This window comes from Parasteatoda tepidariorum, chromosome 7 (genome assembly GCF_982258835.1).
Source record: "Parasteatoda tepidariorum strain Cologne lab strain chromosome 7, Ptep-v5.0, whole genome shotgun sequence".
Lineage (NCBI taxonomy): Eukaryota > Metazoa > Arthropoda > Arachnida > Araneae > Theridiidae > Parasteatoda > Parasteatoda tepidariorum.
In genome coordinates this window covers 84,366,438-84,386,665 of record NC_141761.1, presented here as the reverse complement: position 1 = coordinate 84,386,665, position 20,228 = coordinate 84,366,438, and the positions used below count along the sequence as shown (strand labels likewise).

Here is a 20,228-nt window from a genome sequence, read left to right as displayed (position 1 = left end):
TATATATATATATATATATATATATATATATATATATATATATATATGTATATATATATATATAAATAATATTATATATATATATATATATATATATAAATAAATAATATTATATACATATAATATTATATATATATATATACTTTCTATAATTTTTCCAGGCTTTAACCGCGTGAACATCTTTGTCGGCGATTGTCTTGTCTCTGACAATCTTAAAATAGGAAGGAAGAGTTTAAATTGTCTTTGACAAAAAATGTTGAAATAAGTAGAAAACTTTATGACTATTAAAATTACTAATTAACAAAAGAAAGCAAGCTAAATATTAACTTTCAAACGGAAATAAAAGCTAATCATTAAAGTAAGCTATGTAATTTATAATTCTAAAAACAAGTTAACAAAGGATGAATGACAAAAAATAAGCTAACAATTAATAATAAACAATAAAACTAATTAACAAGAAATCACAAAAAAATAATAATTAATGTAAAAAACTAACAGTTAATAATAATAGAAAACAAGCTAACAATTAATAACTAGCAAAAAAATAAATAACTGTTACTAACTAATAAAAAATTCGCCGAAAGAAATAATTAATCTCTTAATCGATGTGCTTCTGTAGTACACATTATTTTATTTCACATTCAAAATTATTATCACAAACTATTCAACACAGTGTATTATAGGTAGGTAAACAACTTTAAAACTAATTTTTTTCTTTGTGTGCCGTCAAATTTCAAAATCATTAAAAGTGTGCCGCCGCAAAAAAAAGGTTGAGAATCACTGCCATAGAGGCTTCGAAAAAGTCTTAAATGTGGTAACTAAGATCCATTAAATACATTTTAATGGATGAAATGTTTAGAAAAAAAATTGAAATTAATAATTAGTGATTTGATAAGTAGGAATGGAATTCATACAATAATCCATAGATTAACATAGGAAGCAAGATAGAAGTGGAGTCAGACTTCATGGATTCTCTGAAAAAGTCTTAAATTGAAATAGGCAGCATGAAAATTTCTTTGTGAGAAATTTTAAACTTGAAAAATTCAATTTCTTCTCTAAGTATTCATTTAGGCAGAAAGCATTATTTAATATGTTAAATTAAACTATTTTTATGAAATTATTATAATGTATGACATGACTTGTAAAATAAAATTCGTAGGATCTGTCGAAGATTGACTCTCATGTTTTTTCTTCAATTTTTCGGTGGAAAAGGCTGTTCAAGATTAAAATATGGACGCTCGCGAAAACATAATTTACAAATCAATTCAGTTCTTGGTTTAAGCTGATGTTGTTTGGAGGTGTACCAGATCTGAGAGTAGCCATCTTCTCTTATATGGGATTGATAGTAAATATGATAGTGATTCGAATCATTTTTTTTGTTTCGAATCACCTAATCAGAACCCAGCTCTACTGTAGGCTCGATTTTCAAAAGTTTCAAGAATTTATTTGCTGGACTAAAAATAATTTATAAGATTATAATAATTTATAAAGATTATAACAATTTATAGAGTTTAAAATTTAACTGTGTAAGAAGAATGATTTTATATTCTTTTTTGTATAATAGTTTATCAATGCTTTATTAAATTAAAATGCTCTTCCTCGTGTGGAGATAAATTAAGAGGGAGGAAAAGTTTATTTTTAGACTAAGACGGTGTGAAGAGTTTCACAGACGGCTCTCTCCATTTCATTGGAAAGGTAAATAGAAATTTTTTTCTTCTTTCATTTTAAACTTGGCTTAAGTTTCTTACGTGTTAAAATTTGAAAAATCGAAGGAATAAGCTTTTCATTTTATAGAAATCACTTTCTGTTACTATTCTAAATAGGAGAAAGATTTGAAGTTTTTCAATGTTACAATATGGCAGAATTTTGCATGCCTGCCAACTTTTATCGTTTCGGAGGATAAGTTTTCCAAGTCGTAGTAAAATGACAACTGAATACAGAATTCTTTTTTTATAATTTTAAAGAAATAATTGATATTTTATTTTGCAGAGCCCAACACATCGTACGATTATCATGCAACTATAAATATGTTATACTATATTTGTGGTAGTCAAAAAATTATTTAATATTTGTAGTAGTCAAAATCACTATCAATCAAATTTATAAATCTGAGTTAAATAAAAAAAGCACTGATTTTGCTATTACTTTAAATACAATAATAAAAGTCTCATTATTTAAGGTTCGAGAACAAAGTGCTTGAAAGAAGAGCGTAAATAACGTGATAGGCTTTTATGAATTAATGTCAAAATTAGCACAAATATCTGAAAAATTTATAACCCAGCTATTATAAAAAAAAGTTATTATACACAGTTATTTTAAAAAAAATTAGAATAGCTGAGTTTTTTTATCGATTTGAATTGGTTAAATAAGATTTAGTTACGTATCGTGTAAGAATTACATTTTAATACAGTTATAGAACTTTGGAGTTGCGTTTATCAAACTGCGATATGAAAGCAGTAAGAACGTACGTTCATTGTCCAAAGGTTTAGCCCATACTCAAGATCAAAAGTAGAAACTTATTTTTTACTTTCTGTAAATGTGCCTCTTTTCAAAGTTGAAACGTTTGTCCAGTTTCCCATATATCCACCAAATTGGTCGATGCCTTTTCATAGGCACTGTATATTTTGTGCATGATGTCCTACCAGCTCCCCGCGATGCACTTGAGGAAATACTGTATAATTCGCAAAAAAAAGAAGAAAGAAAACAAGCATCATAATTTATTTCTGATCTAATGAAAGAATTTTCTTGTACAAATCTAAAGAAACATTATTTCCAGATTGCCCTTTCACATCACTAACATAACATGCAACTCTATTTTGCTTGAATGTTTTAAAATTTTCTAGTATTAATTGTTTTCGTTTTTTAATGGCGCTTAACCCTTTGACGCAGATAGGACTTAGGTATCCCTTTTATGTATATATTTTTTCTGACGCCCTAATTACAAGCAAAAATATATTTTGGTATTTTTCTATCATAAAAACAGTCAAATAATTACTAAAAAAATGTGTTACATTATCTGATTTATATTTGTACTAAAATATAAAGTACAAAAAAGCAGTTAAACATTTTTTTCTCTTCACATTTCATAAATTAATGAATAATTGATTTTGTAAATTGAAGAAATTTCAAAGATGAGTAACTGTTTCTCTTAACTGATATAACTACAAATAAGTGCAGATTTAAAAACTTGTTTGGAAGTGAGCCGTGTTTGGAAAATTTTACATAAAACTCAGAAAGTGACACCGATGGTTCATGATAACCATAAATTACTAAGGTGCTTAAAATATAATTTTTCACTAATTTGAACATAAAATAATACAAAATAATAAAAAAAAGTATGAGAATATGTTTAATAATAATTCTGCGACAAAGGTTAAATTTATTCAATCAGGACTACATAAAGTATTATCCAAGTATAAATGTGTCTCTGTAGATTGCCGCAATATCTGAAATCAATTGCTCAAATAAGTGCAATAATGTTTATCCAGGTGATATAACATTATCTCAGACAGTCTAATTTACATTGATTCATCATGATCGACTTATCCGAAGTTATCTTCTTATCTTATTAACATAAATTCAAAAAAAGTTCTTCATTGTTTTCTGCTTCCTTCTTCTGTATTAAATTTTATATCGATGTGCATTTTTTCCTTTTTTTTAATAAAGGAAAAATGTGAATGTCAAAAATAAGTGAGTAAACATAATTTGAGTGAGGTAAAATTTCAAAACCAATTCTCGGTACATTTATTCCATCAATGCCAGGCTACAAAAAGTGGTCCATGTAAACCACCTTTTATTAGAAAAGTGGTTGTATAGATTTCTTTATGCTAACTTATACTCTTAGTGCTTTTTGTCACATTCGCATATCTCGGCCTATATATTATTTATTTTTAGCAACATACCTGGCCTATTCCCATCCAGAAATCCCTTAGATTTCCAACAAACATCATGAGTTGCAAAGTAGGTTCTGTCCTCCCTCTGGTTCTTTTTCCTTCTGGGGCCCATGTGACAGCAACAGATGTTATTTACAGATTTGTTTATACCATTTCGAGATTTCTTTCTGTTACCTACTATTTTAGCTTTAAAAATAATTTTGACTACAGATCCAAATTTAAATAGTTGTATTATTGTAATATAATAGAACTATATATAGACAGAACAGTTCCTGCAAAATAAATCTGAAAAAATGAAATAATTATGTTACCACTTTTTATGTGAAAGAGACCGTCTTTTTGAAAAGTACGTTAAGCATAAATGGTTTTAAAATAACGTGCAAAAAATCATATAGTGAACCTGATTTTATATTTCTCTCAATAAAATTAATAGAAACATTCGTATGAAATTAAATTTTCGCAAATATTTGAAATGAGGTGACATCTGTTTACATGTGACACATATTTGAAATTAAAATTATGAAATGTGATTGTTAATCGCATTTCATAATTTTAATTTCAAATATGTGTCATGTACATTTTTCATGTACAGTTCATTATTTTTTTTTAAAAGTAATTTTTCATTTTTTTACGATAAAGTAATTTTTCATTTTTTTTTTTGTTACATTAACAAAATGTTCTTACATAAAATTATAGTAATTAAATAAATTATAAATAAAATAGTCTTTTATCTTATTTTTATTTTTTAGCCTCTTTTTTTTCAGCATATATGAAAATCTGAATCCATATTTTAAACTTAATATTAGATAAATGCTAAGATAAAAAATTATTATTTCCTACAAAATATTTTTAAGTATTTCGTAGACATAAAAAATATTTAAATTTTAATAACTTGTAACATCAAAATAAACTTCGTTTGATGAAAGTTTATATTTTATAGTTTAGTTTATATTCCTCGTAAAATATTTTACTTAGCAAAATATTAATCGTTTAAATTTTTAATCTCCTTAATAGTAATAAATTTAAAATTTTAGTATCTTCTGTGACTTTTAGTTCATACAAAATAAAACAGAGACACAAATCTAGAACAAAAACAAGGAAAATTCTATTTGCTTATCTGAAATATTTTATATAATGTAATCATTTCATTATTCATGCAGTAATCAGCATCCATAAATTATTTATAATTTTTAATGACAGAAATCATACAAAGCAAAAGAAAGAAATATTTTCCTCAAAACAATTACAATTATAGTATTCGTACAATCCTAATAATAGAAAGATATATTTTTTACTATGTAAAAAATCTATTTTTTACTTGCAAAATAAAAAAAAATTCACCATTTTGGTCTATAGTACTATGATACAAAATACTTCACCTGAACGAAAAAGTTAAATTAGTTTCAATTAAAAACAATAGAGGGCGTTATTAAACGAAACGATTTTTAGTTTCGTTTTTGATTTTATCTGATATCTGTAAACAAGAACTATCTTGTTGAAACAGAGTTTAAATTTGTTTATGTAAAATATCAAAGCGCGGTAAGAGAGGTGATAAAAAGAGTTCATAATCTATTTCTTTGAACATTCTTTTGATCTCCAGCGTTTGATTTTATACCGTTAATTTACTGAGTAAGTGGTAAAAAAAAAAATTGCATTAAATAACCTTGTGAATTCTTCGAATTATGGAAAATATTTGTTGCATTATTGATATGGACGGATTTTGTGTTAATGTTTTTGACAATCACGGCGTAACTTATAAGTCGAAATTTTTTCTCCGAGAACTTGGTTTTATCAAAGTAAAAGGTAAGAAGAAATTCCTGCCATGCTCTTACCGCTTTGATCTTCGTGGTGAATTAAATCTGGAAAATTGCTCGCCGAATGATATTCAAACCGTAAGACATCAGTCAACGAAAATTCTTGGACTCCCAGTTTACCCTGCTCGACAAGAACGTACTATGGATTATAATTCAAGATTTGATCTTTTAAAGGATATTTACAAAGCTTACAGTGATGAAAAGGCAACAGTGGTCGCTTACAAAGGCGGCCACAGAGAAAAGGAATATTTATCTAAATTAGAAATACCACACGTCAATTTAGAGAATTTTGGATGTCCTAAGTTTGAGAATTTAATTAAAACTTATGAAACTGAACTTAAACCTACTCAATGTGGATATCACACATTAGCAAAACAGAATAAGATGTTGGTGCATTGTGCTCAAGCTGAAGTAATTGCTTATAGAGATTGGGTCATTAATAATCTTGAGTAAGTACATTTATTTCACGATTTATTTATAAGATATTAGGTAAATAATAATAGGTAATCGTGTGCTCGAGTCCAGTGTTCGAAATTTTCACCCGAACGTAGCTCACCGGGAATAGAAGTGAGAAAAGTCAAATTTAAACCTTGAAAGCAAGTTTTGTTTTCTCTCAAGTATGAAGGATAATTCGAAAAAACGACTAAATTCTATAATTCGAAAATTTTCCTGTAACTGGAAACTCGCGATGTTTGGAAATGACCCCCCCCCCCCTTAATACGTACGTTTAGAATTCCTGTTAACAATTTAGTAAAAAAATCTACACATTTAGGATCTCAAATATGTATACATATATATATTAAATTCAAGATTCATAATGAAATAGAACTGTTATTGTTTTCAGTGCAAGTTATCCAGAGTAATGATTCTTTAGATTGTAATAAGTTTATTTTTCTTTGCTTAAATATTTATTATTACAATTTATTATTGAAATTATTTATAGTTAAACATTTATTATAAATTATTATTAAAATTACAATTTTTTACGATCAATAAGGAGCATACTGTTTTTACTTCATTTTCAACATATATTCTAAAAAACTTGTATTCTCGATTCTAAGTTTCGGAGCGTCGTACCGGCCCGTTCCGGCACCACTACACCGCTGCTCGCTTCGCACACCGAACCCGAAACACCCATGGTGCACCAAGCAATTTTGATTAATTGATTGTTATATCTAAATAAAAAAATATTCCATCATAAATTCCGTAATTTTTTTCAACTATATTAAGGCAGGTTCCGGAAATTTAGTTTTCGATTTTGTTGATATGATTTAAACCTAACAAATTTTGCTCGTTTACCAATGTAAATTCATCTACAAGTTTTTTGGTAATATTTTATTTTATAACCGTCGTTGAACACCCGATCCAATTTTCGGGTTTACGATTAATGATGCTCAACTCCGTAGCCTTATAATTTTTAACCCAAACGAAACGACAAGGTAACTCCTGGATCAGTACCCCGAAAGCTATTGATTTGCTGTGGGAACATGGAGGACTTTGCTACTCAACAGATTTAACGTGCATCAGTCACCATTTTTCATTCGGCTGGCGGGGATCGAACCCGGGAATTCTTGGACATGAGTCCAGTGCCCTACCAACCAGGCTTTTGAGTCATGGTTATAAAGAAAGTCATTCTTAATATTGTATAAATATTTGAAATAGTTAATTTGTATTGTTGGGGATATTTCCACATCATGAATCGTCTCGCCAACTACATTCGCCAAGGTGCCAAAAATTTTTTAACTAAATTTTAAAAAAAATTTAAACATGGACTGAAAAACAAGTGCATGTTTAAAAATACATGTAAAACATAATTGAAAAACTGTAATATTTACCAGTGGTCGAAAAAATTACATTTTTCGTAGCTAATACAACTATTTTTTTTAATGTAGCAATTACAAACTACTATGAAAATGTCACTATAACTACTTTTCAAAGACAAATTTCTATGGAGCATTTGCATACATGTTGAAAATTTCAAAAAAGTTATATATTGGAAGAAATTCATAAAAATATTTTAACAATAATGAATTTGCTTATTTAGACGTGGCAAATTATTGATAAATATCTATTCATGTTTATAAGCTGATTTTTTTATTTTAAAGTTACATGTTGAAAATTTCAAAATGTTATATATTGAAAGAAATTCATTTTTTTAACAATAATTAATTTGCTGCTATAAACGTGGAAAATTGAGAAATATCTCTTCACGTTCATAAGCCGATTTATTATTCTAAATCTGAAAGTTGAAAGTTTCAAAAAGTTAAATATTGAATGAAATTCATAAAAATATTCTTACGATGATGAAATCGCTTATTTAAACGTGGAAAATTATTGAGAAATGTCTATTTATGTTTATTAGCCGGTTTATAATTCTAAAGCTACACGTAGAAAATTTTAATAAGTTATATAATGAAAAAAATTCCTAAAGATTTTTTTAATAATTGCTTATTTATCGAGGAAAATTATTGAGAAATATCTATTAATTTTTTTCGCTGATTTATTATTCTAAACCTTTTTTTTCTTGTTTTTGCTTTTTAGAAGTATGATTAGCCTTATTTACAGTTCAGACATCGTTTGCCAATACACCTTCGGAAGCAAAATTTTAAAAAAATAATAAGTTGTTCACCCAAAAAAGAAGTTTTTGTGTTCTAACAATCTGCGCTATTAAGCCGAGTTTTTTTAATATATTCTTTTATTTAAATTTTGAGTCCAGCTGCGATTTCTGACAACAAGCAGATGTCCCACACATTTGCTTGCGAGGGGGGGGGGATCATCATCACGTTGCGCTTCTTTTGAATTGGCCAAAATCGTTGTATGTTGAAATTAAATATACTTAGATAAAAAAATATCTATTCCAGGAGTTGAATAAAAAGCTGAGAAGTATTTTTATAATGCTTTTTACGAATGTTAATTGCAATTTTATGAACAGATTAATTATGAAATTATGTAACTTATTTATTTTATAAGCACATGCATACCTAAATTATGTAGCTACCAACACAAGTAAAACACTTGTAGATTTTTATAAAAAAAGCATTTAATCACAAAATTGTTTTGCTGATTGAAAATCATAAGTTAAATCACAAAACTGCTTTTTCTAAGAAAAGCCATTAACTTGATCACACAATTTCTCAAGACTTTAATCACAAAAAAAAATGTTTTTTTTTTTTAATCATTCTCTTTTGCTAGCATAATTTGAGTAAATCCGTACCACATGAGCGTAATTTTAATAAGGTATAAAATCGAAAGTAAAATCTCTGTTTAACAGAAAAGGGCAAGAGTATGTTGACTTTTTCTAAACCCCCCCTTTTTTTAAAAATTTTCTTTTCGAAATTCTGTTTGCTTCCAATTTGGTGATTTTGCATGAAATTCGAGATGTTCTTGAAATGTCTCATTTTTGAATTGTATTTCTGTGATTCTAAGTATAAAATAGAAAAGAAAGTAAAAATAGAAAGAATCGATATTAACTTTTTTACTGTAGTAAAAAAGTTGCTGTAGAAGTAGTGTTAATTTTCTAATAGAAATATTTATGCTAAAAATAATAATTATTAAACCGTTAAGCGATTAACTACTGTTAACTGTATAAACGATAAGCTTCTCAAAAGTAGCGTCTCACAGAACAGACTCAATGACTCATTCTAAACGCTCAACCTAGGGATTGTTTTCATTGCGCTGCTGACTCACTTGTACACGTTCATCAAATTCAAGAAATCAGTCGTATTTCAACTTTATTTCTAGACCAAATTTTCCACATGAATTGGATCTAGTTGTGTATGGTTTGCAAATTAAAAAATTAGTTATAATAAGTATAAAAACAATAGTGTATTAAAGAATGCAGAGCTAAGAATGATTAAGAAGCCATTTTCTCTTCGATAAATTTGGATAATATTTTTCTTTATCTCAATTTTAAGTTTATGTCTATAACATATTTAATACAAGAAAAATAAATATGTACTTCTGGGCTGTGCCCCCTGCTCGCAAACGCTCGCCAACCTCCGAAAATTGCTACGCAATCTTATATAGTTTGCTTCGCAAACCAAGCTCGCTTCGCTCAATACTAACTTAGGTGCATTGCAAATGCACAAAATTCTAAGAATTCAAAACAATCATTCAAATCCATATAACAACTTTTTTTTAAAAAGAAAATTACATCTTTTTAGTAAATACTAAGTCATTAAAATAAATTTGAATTCAAATAAATGACAAGTAATTCGTTAAACCTATTAGAAATGTGCTATGGTATAATTCGTGCTATAAATCAAAAATCGATAAATAAATTCGTAATATATAAATTCGTGAAAAAAGTGCTTTTGTCAAAATACTAAAATAGAGATCTATCGACAAAGACTACTCACTTTTGCCCAGCTTAATAGTATGAGATTGCCGCAGCTGATGCTCTCTCTGGTTATTTCAATTCCCATTTTTAAAAGCGCTATATATTGAGCCACCTCAGCTAGATTTGGCATGTGACATTTTTAGCGGCAATCATTGGTCGATTTTCCAGCGTTGCCACTCGGGAAGTTGAAATGAGGCTTTTTTTGTCACCGTGTAAGAGAAATATATATATATAAATGTTTTTCTTTAGAAACTATTCATAAATTCCCTTTTATTTTATTTTTATTTATTTAAAAAAAAATTTTATGTAAGCTACCTAAATACATTTTCTCTAAATTTGAACACAAAACACTTTCAAACTTAGCCATCGAAGTTATTTGTATGTTTTTTTTTCAGCAAGTTCAAATCCGATGGGGCATGTGGCCCATCCGCAGGACCTTCACATCTCTCATCATCTGTGTCTTTCTCGTGGGATCAGTGTTCGTCCTCCTCCTCAGACTCAAGCGACATTCTCCAGTACCACAATTCATAAAAGGGGCCCAAAGATTTCGCTCCTCCAGAGTGTGCGCCACGTTGGCAACAATTTTGGTGAATTCTGCTCCTGCCAACGCTCATCGTCGGCAGGTAGTACTTAACCAACGCCTCCTATAACTGAAAGCCTTCACACGGTTTTTTATAGGTAGTCCGATCAGACCACTATGAAGTTAACCACAGTTAACGAAAGAGCCATTTAATACAAAATCTATTAAAAATTAGAAACTGGTATCAAATATATGCCTAGAAATTTGCTTAATTTGTGGATATGATTGGTTTGTCTTATTTACTTGTCAACCTCTACAGATTCAGTTCTCAAATATATATGATAAATTTCTCTCAAGTACTTTTAAAATAGAATTTGGGTTCATGCGCACAACTGGTTCGTTTTTTTAAATAAACTGCTCAGACTACTTATAAAATCCAGTGTGAAGGCTTTCTGATGCAGGAGGTGATGACTTAACCCAGTGACTATGTACTGCATATTGAACTTATATATCACCTCTAGGTTTCCCTAGTTATCATTCCTCAAATTTTTACTTGTTTCCTCGTTTTTTATCGTCCATATGATGCAGTCAAATTCAGAGTTCGTATTTCTTCATTAGGGCAGTGATAGCCCAGTGATTACAACATAGGACTACAGTTTGTTGGAACCAAGATTTGATCCTCGATTCCGCTAAGACCCACAGGATCGAATCGCCAGTGGTCGGTAGCTGAGTAGTACCATGGATACAGGGATAAAGAGAAAATTTCCTTCCTCTTCAGATCTAAGTCTAAATTCAGAAAGTGGGCTCAAGAATGAGATCCCGTTTGTAGAGCATCAAAATTGTGATGGCACGTTTTTGGATCATCTTTAGGGATGTTTCCCACACCCGTCGACAATAGCCTATTTCGCAGCTCTAGTGCAACGTAAATAAAGTACCTACCTACCGTATTTGTTTTATTATTCTTGACGAAAAACATTTTACCCTGGTTTAAGTTTTAGTTCTGATTTTAGTTTTTTTTTTCCTCCTTCAGAATATTCTATTTTCTGCGAATACGGATTTTAAACTAATCGTTTTGTCCTTCGAAAATGACTCACACTTATTCAAACTAGGAGAATCAAAAGATTTGAATTTCAGCTCTAACTTATTTTTAACTGTAATTAATAATGCTAATAAAAGTCGAAAAAATCGATAGTTCAAAGTTAAGAATCGCTCTTTATAAATAGAATACGGGCCCCAGAGTTCTCCGTTACCCTGGTTTCGGTAACTCGTGTTTTCCCCCCACATCACCATATTCCAGCTTCTTACTTAAGCGTTCTGCGGTAGGGAGAAAGAGCAATTTGCCAAAACTATAACGGAGAGGAGGAAAGTGTTGAGAGTGGGAAAATCGCTTTACCTTAAGATGCCTTTTCTATTTATAATAAGTGTAGTTCTATGATTTGTTATGGGAACATGGAGGACTTTCAGACTCGACCTCTGGTGGTACTGATTCAGAAGTTTCCTTGTCTTCTGGTATGGTTAAAAAATTACAAGGAGGCTACGGAGTTGAACGTTAGTAGTCGTAAACCGGAAATTGGGTCTGTTGTTCAACGACGGTTATAAAATAAAATAAAAAGTATAGTTCTATATATGGTTGAGGTACATAGCCTTGACCGATTTGATAGCTATCTCAGAGTTTCTAATGTGTATAAGTAAAATATTGTACATTAACTACGAGTTAATGTACCTTTGATTCAGCATTCAAAAATAAAATCATCGAAAAGAATAACCTCATTTATCTAAATATCCCTCCGATATCTGAGGCCACCTCCGACCCCCTTAAACAAATTCAATTAGGTTTCAGCCTTTTATTTTGAATGTGTACTTCAAACCCTAATTTGACTGTATTATTATATTTAATTCTTTTAAAAATTCTTTGGAAACCGGGAAAAACAGAAAATATAACATATCCTTTGAATGTCATTATTAATTTAATCATTGTTTGCTTCTTGAATAATGTATTGTTTGAAATATCTTTCTGTGAATATTTATTTCGTTATTTTAATGTTTTTATATTGCTTTATTAATTTGTGTTTAAAATTGCATGTACTGTGCTTGATGAATCTTATTTGACTTTACATTCTTGATTTGATAGATAACAGCATGTGTTAGTGTTACATTATCGAAATTTGCCTAATATATATTTATTGTATGTTTAATGTGCTATTCACGCTTGCCTATGTATCTATGTGTAACGACAGAATTTTAAATTACATCATGTGCAAGTGAATTCTTAATTACATCGTATGTTTTTAAAAAGTTACGAGCTGTTCTTTGAAAATGAAAATAAAAAAACTTGTAAAGATATGAGATAATTTCTATATTTAAGAGAAAACTTTAGATCAAAAAGATTATTACTTACGATTTAATTCTACTTTTCATTTAAATGTAATCATTACTGGGTTAAATTTCAAGCACTAATTCATATGTTGACAAGTTCTTTTATGTAAAACAGAAGCAACTCAAGTCCATGATATCAATTATTGGATGGTGATGGGTTGGTTTCCAGTATTGGTTAAGCAAATAGCCTCATTTCATGGCTATGGTAATATAATGACTATGGATAATGCCATGGAATTTTTCTTTCTGTCAAATGATAGTGCCTGAACCGGTAAATTCTTTTCTTAACTAAAAATACAATACAATACTAGTTTTCAAGCGTGGCAGATTGCATATTGAACCAGCGAGATGTCTTTATGCTTATGTGGCCACCATTCTTCCAAACGCTCTGTGGCATGGATCAAATCCTGCTGTTACCCTGAATTTATCTTTCGCCCTATCTGTTCTTCAACTCCTTTATTTACATTTAAAAATTTCTCCAACAAATGTGTCCTATAGTATTTGACTCAAGAATTCCATATTACCATTTTACAATAGCAAGTTTGTCTGCTATATTAAATTCCTGTTTCACGCCCCTAAGGTATCTAAAAACTTTTGAGATACTTCTTAAAACCGAAAGAAATTTAGAAAACTTTCGGTGTATCCCTCCGCTTATGTTATGCTTACGTGGGGATGTGTGAACAGGCTTAATGTTCTAAGAAGTTTCATTAATGTTTAAATTTGAGCGTAATTTTACCATTCATAAGAGTTCTTTGTAATTCATGAATTCTGACGGATTGTGAGTCTAAAATAAATTTCAGAAAATTCAATATCACAACATAAATAAAGTGTAAGGTTTACCATGTTTTCAGTTTTATCCTACATTTAGCTTATTTGTGTAAAATATCACCGCTAATTATTTTTTGGGTTGCATCTTGCAGGGCATAGCATGCTTGCGGAATCTTCCAAATTCTTATGTTGTTTGTTTCGTTGACATTTAAAATTAAAAAAACGCGTTCTATTGTAAACACTACAAGTATAATAATATTTGATGGCGCTCTTTTTCAAGTTTTGGCGTAAAAATCAATCGTAAGTAGTGACCCGAAAGGTCTTATAGCGAATTTTAACCCGTTCCCGTTGCGCCACCTGTGCTTAGCTTCACTCGGTTAAACATCCATACTGTTAATCCAAAACTAATTAGGCAACTTCGAAGCTCACAGAACACTGTAGAGAGATAAATATTAGTTTGAAATATTTCATAATGGAGAGGGTTCACGCCAGCAATGAAAATATAGTGGTCCAATAGCATCACCTAGGTATTCATAAAGTGGTCCAAAAACTTAATGTGGTAGATAAATTCGAAAGGAAAAAAAAATCGAACATTACAATTACACAATTCATATTATTGTGTGGCTTAACTACCACCACAAATATTTAATACCAATTCACTAGTATAAAAGACATTGATTGCATCTTGAGGTACATTTTGGTAGATGAAGGTTGCCATGGTCGATAATTATATCCCCTTAATTGTACTCATCAAAAATTATCGTTATTTCTATTTCCCTTCAACTAATTAAGTTCACTGCCTTAAAATAATTGCAGATTAGTATTTACTAAATTTAAGTGAAAAAAATATAAAATAATATTAGTAAATAAATTCAAGAGAAAAATTAAAATGCTGAGGAAAATAGAGAAATTGAGAGTCAACAAAATATATTAATAATTAATTATATAATTTTAAATAAAGTCATAGATCGGGTTCATAGATCTGGTCTGACTTCGTCAGCCCAGAAGAGGATAAGCAACAACAACAAATATAGTCAACTCTAACGGAGCAAAAAGCATTGTTTTGTTGATGAACAATTATACTTTCAATACATGAATGCAAAGCACAGCACAGTTTGTAAATTTGAAATTTCAACATTTATGTTTAAACTCTTTGTCCCGGACACTTTCAGGTATGCCATTTGAATACCACGCATTTGAATTCCGTACCATTGCGTAGAACAATAAAATTAGTACAACTAAGTTTTTTTAAGATGTACGGAATTCGATGGGAAATTTTTTTCCCCGTTAGTATTTTGATAATTCCAGACATTTTTCAAGGTGACAAATTTGTCGCTTATGCGTATGATTTCAGCGAAATTTGTAGAACATTTGCGATAGTCGCCATATTAGCGTGAACCCTAATAATAGGTATTATAAAACCAGCATTGTTTGTAGAAGGTTGAATAATAAATTTTAAAAACTACTGTTTTCTAGTACATTAAAATAGGCAAAAATAGTTTCATATCCTGAAACAAAAAACGTAAGAGGTGCATCTCTTTCTAAGGACAAAATTACCATCAGTAGTGATAATATGGTAATAAATTCAAAAAGAAAAAACTATTACTTCTAGCATTGTCATCTGACACGGAGCTTCTGGGAAGTTTTTAGAGCTCAAGATAGTCGGCAAATGCTCAGAATAACAACGAATTCCTTAATAAATTTTGCTCATATAGGTGAAGAAGGGATCGGAACTTGCATTGTGAAGAGTTGTGTGCTCTTGCTAGATAGAAAATTATCAAAATGTCGATTGCAAAATTTTACCCTCTTGGACACAAATTGCTGTTAATAAATCATTTGTTTATAATTAAAGGAACAAAGTAAACTGGTTAAAAAGAATTCGGTGATGAGATAACTTTTTGGACCTTATTTCTTAAAATACCTATTATATCTATATATTTCCGACTTGTTTCACTGTTGTAGCATGATTGTTTTTGTTTTTCATAGAATAATTTATCTAACTGTTATGACAAATATATTTGTAAAAAATGAAATGTTTATAATTTTGTAGTATATAACGGAATTTTTGTATTTCCTTTTTGTAACGGATTAAAACTTATAGTTTATATTCTAGTCATTTTATGTCAGATTTACTTTCTTTACTCAGAATGTACTACCAACGTTCTTTTTGTCTAAGCTTTTTATTTCTTTGCAAAGTTTATGAAAATAACGACGGCATATTTATTCGACTCAATAAGTTAGCCAATCTACAATATACTACAAATAACGAAGAGAACATGTCAGTTCAATAGGTGAAAAAAGATTGCTTCGATGGAAAAATATTATAAATAGTAAAAATTATATATTTCACCAGTGATTGATTCCATTCTAGAGTTTGTCATGGCTGAAGTTTGTCCAAAATACCAGTTAGTTACAGGTTCCCAAAAAAATTGTGCAGTTAAATGACTATCTACTTATTGTCTGTTCTTCAAGATATATTTGCAGTCCACTGCCATTGTTGACGATAATGCTCTCAATAATACTAAAAACTTTGGTTCGTTGTCTTATATATGTTACTCTCAATAACGAGTAACATCTCTACATCCGCACATAGCTGGCAGAATTGCTAACTGGTGACTGGAATTAACACTTAGAATAGGCTACTAGCCATGCGGGAGCCCCTGCACTGAGTAACATTTTATTATCTCATTTTATCATTACTGAGTAACATGATGGCAATTACTACTTTACTTCAAAATAGTGCAATGAAACGCTATACATAACTTTTGGATCTATGTGTTTCAGTATACCAAGAACCAAGGATTTTCTTTTAAGCTGCGTTGTGTAAAGTTGCCGCCACCCTATTTGTAATTAAGTAACACTAAAATTTATAATTATAGTAAGATATACGCATAAGGTCTGTACAGATATTTTTACGATACAATATAAAATAAAGAATCAGTAATTTAATATGCATCTATATAATATTAGAGATCTCCCAAAAATAAAAGAACATGGCGCTTTTTCACAAACAAGGGCATCTTCAGTTTTGAAGGGCACTGATCTTGCAAATTATATCAGTTATATGTATCTAGATTAGTGCCCTTCAAATTAATATTGAATGGAGTAAAAGCATCTGAGTTTTGTGTAAGCTTTCTTATTTATTGAAGTTAAGATTTAACTACACCATTGAATGTTTGTATGAACTTTCGATTGGGTATTAACTTGATATAACACACAATATTTAGAGTTTCTCTGCACCAAATTCGGATACGTATTACAACACAGTTTTTATTGTATGATAATGATAGTGCCAAGTCCGTACAGCCAGATTTCCGGCTGACGGTACCCATTAGCAATATCACTGCAGCCATCAATAATTTCACTGGCAATAACCTTAAATGATCTCGCCTCCAGGTACAGTATTCCTCAGTATTTAGAGCGCAAATGAAGCAATCGCTCGTATCCGCCTAACCGGCCACGACTACCTGATGGTGCGTCTCCACCAATCTGGTTTGAAATCGGACGTAATGTGCCTATTGTGTCATAGCACCATCATGAACGGCGATCACTATCAGAATGCACTAATCACTATCAGAACTGCACTAATCTCACACCCTATTTACACTAGGTTTGACATCAGGCACGTGACGTTTCACCTCTGATTCTTCGAATTAGCTTTCAGGCAAACGTTTCTAGGCGAAGACAACTTCGAGTCAGGCTATAATTCAGGAGCGTGATGTTTGGCTCTTTGCGCTATGTGGTTATTTTTCACTAATGGTGGCAAGGTACTTAACATCAGGAATGGTGTAAATTTGATTGGCCATATTACAGGCTTATGACGTCAGAAGACTGCTTCCTGACGTCTTTTTTCAGTCCATGTAAACAGGGTGAAACAATTTTTCCGGGTGATAATACTGTTTGCTACAGGAATGCCGTATGGCCAATGCCAATACGGGTATCGGAAATTAGGTAAAAGCCTTCCATATCCTTTTGTGTACTTTATTTATACTTTTTACGCATTTTATTCATTACTTCTTAAGTGCTTTATTCATCTTCTTTAGCCATACTTATATGCAAAATTTTATAGCTTGCTGCAGTGCTGCAAACTAACTTGTTACATGTCAGAAGGCGAAAAATTCGAGGGGCGAATTGTTCAATTTTAAACCAAAAAAGAAAAAAAATATTATTCATATTTTGCAGGCTATACGGGAAACATGGGGTCATATAGCGGTCACAAGAAAATTAGATATTGCTGTCGCTTTTGGCATCGGGGAAGCTTCTGATGAAATTTTGCAAAGACCCGTGGACTGGGAAGCAGAGACATTTGGTGACATCTTCCACTCTTTGGTGACAGAGGAATACCGGACTCTACCTTTGAAAGTTCTAAGTCTCCTTGAAAAAGTGAAAGACGCCTGTGACATACCTCCCTTCTTCATTGTAAAGGTGGATGACGATGTATTTGTAAATACTTACGCTTTGAAAGATCTTCTTAAAAGTAAGTGAACGCCTGACTTTTTCCTATTGTTATAATGAGGAAAATATCATTATTAAAAGGGGTGTAGTGATATTCATACTTAGTGGACACCTTATGTTAGCTGCCACTTGAGTTTTTAAATTAGCAATATGTCACGTTGGACAAAAATGTTTTAATTTGATACACATTAAAAAAGAAATATTTTACTCTTCCCTTTTTTGGGGAGGAAGAACGAAGCAGAGAGCCATCCCTTCTGCAGAGGATCAAAATTCTGATAGCATGTCTTTGGGATCTTACTTAGGGATGTTTCCAAGACCGTTGCCAATAGCTCATTGCGCAGGTATTGTATGACGTAAATAAATTACCTATACTCCAGTAAGTATATCTAAAGCAAATGTTTAGGTTTGACTCCGAATTTGAGTTTAATCATATATAGAGAGAATAGAGTTGTAGGTTACAGGCAAGACTTTTAGCGACATTTTCAACTTTAAAAGAAAATGCCAAAAGTCTATCTTTTTTTCTTTATGTTTCTGTATGTTGTTTAACTTTATTGTTATTTTATATTTTTTAATGATTTATACATAAATCTTTACAGTTTGTTAGACTGTCAATGTTGTAAAAAACACTTTATGTAAATAATTTAAATGCATCTTTTTGCTCATAAAACTTTTTTCTTATAATTTAAGTTGATAGATATTTCCAGGCTTTTTAGTTCTTCTCCCACTTACATGCCTGTATTCAATAACACGTGATCAATTCGATTTGAGTGTAATAAATATCACTTGGAGTGTTATTAACTATTAAATTACGAACGAATTATTTACTATTGTTGTTAAAATTATATATTCTTTTAAATTTACCACGTTTGAATACAAATTGGGATGTAATAAACCAGTCAATGGGAGGGTTTAATTTTAAAGTAATTAATTTGGTTTGAGTGTAATTAACCATTTTCTCTAAAATTGCATATCCATATAGGTTTGGAAGCTGAAGCTTACGATATGAAAATTTGGTGTCTGGTATGGGAAGGGATGCCTGTAATGAGAAACAACCATTCCAAGTGGTCAGTTTCAAGAGAACGATATCCTCATGATTTCTATCCCAAGTATTGTTCAGGATCGGCCTATGTTCTAAATCAAAGAGTTCTTAGGGGCCTTCTGAAGCATCACTCCCGCGACAACCTGATACCTTTCGAAGATGTGTACATAACAGGAGTCCTTGCTGAAAAAGTCGGCGTAGAACACGTACAAATTGGAACAAGATACGCTTTCGAATCTGTAAGTGAAGAGGGCATAGCTAGTGGTCAGACTATTTTCGCACATCTTGGCCCAGAGGCTGATGAAAGAGTGGAACACTTCTGGAATTTTTTGTCATGGAAAAGAAAAGAAAATCTATCGTTTGATGGATTATGATGACGTATTTTCAAATTTTATTCTTTTAAAACCTGTGCCTTATTTTAGGTCCTGGTGTTTTTGTAATGGATGAACAATATTATGAACATTTCGTAATCCAAAACTGCAATGTTGCAGAAAGTTGTATAAAGATTATGACATGTCGAATACGAGATTTAAAATGGTATGGTAATTCTTAAGAAATATTTTCTTCAAATTTTATTAAAAATTGTTTTAGTTTAAATTATTAATTGGAAGTTTGATTTAAAAAATATTGTAAAGAAAGTGTAAAGATTTTTTTTATTAAAACAAACTTGTTTCAATTTTAAGCAATTATTTATAAGTGTGCTGCATTATTTCCTTGAACAGTTGTCTTTTTACTTCTTTGAACAGTAGTTTTCTCTGATTCGAATAATGGGTTTATGAAATATAATTCGATCTCTTCCCTCTGGTAATTTTTCAACAAAAATGGGTATAGTCAGGGAACTTGATACCCTATCAAATTGGGGGATTTAACCGTAATTTGTACTTGGACAATAGAGGATTAACTGACTGTTCTGCGCATAAAAAGTATTTTAAACTGCAGTCTTCTGCAAATACCAAAATCAGTTTTTCCATGTTATTAGATAGGGAAATAGTGTCTCGAGGAAAAATATACTCCTAATTTTACC

At 30.5% G+C, this 20,228-nt stretch overlaps 1 protein-coding gene across 2 annotated transcripts; it reads left to right on the top strand.

Moving 5' to 3' along the window:
• The first annotated feature begins 1,589 nt into the window (after positions 1–1,589).
• Positions 1,590–19,894, top strand: LOC107441700 (beta-1,4-mannosylglycolipid beta-1,3-N-acetylglucosaminyltransferase brn). Of its 2 annotated transcripts, none has more exons than XM_016055054.4 (4): positions 1,590–1,695; positions 10,442–10,669; positions 17,893–18,187; positions 19,145–19,894. In XM_016055054.4, exons 2-4 carry the CDS (start codon positions 10,463–10,465, stop codon positions 19,576–19,578), a joined length of 936 nt encoding a protein of 311 aa, XP_015910540.2. In that variant the 5' UTR covers positions 1,590–1,695; positions 10,442–10,462; the 3' UTR covers positions 19,579–19,894. The 2 variants fall into 2 exon arrangements, with proteins under 2 accessions (XP_015910540.2, XP_015910541.2); XM_016055055.5 differs by lacking the exon at positions 1,590–1,695 and adding an exon at positions 5,375–6,156.
• The last annotated feature ends 334 nt before the right edge of the window (positions 19,895–20,228 follow it).

Bases quoted from the DNA above. Each gene is read 5' to 3' on its own strand.
- LOC107441700 (XM_016055054.4), top strand. From the start codon at position 10,463: ATGTGGCCCATCCGCAGGACCTTCACATCTCTCATCATCTGTGTCTTT. The intron at 10,670-17,892 runs GTAGTACTTAAC...CATATTTTGCAG, and splicing joins CCAACGCTCATCGTCGGCAG to GCTATACGGGAAACATGGGG. The intron at 18,188-19,144 runs GTAAGTGAACGC...ATATCCATATAG, and splicing joins TTTGAAAGATCTTCTTAAAA to GTTTGGAAGCTGAAGCTTAC.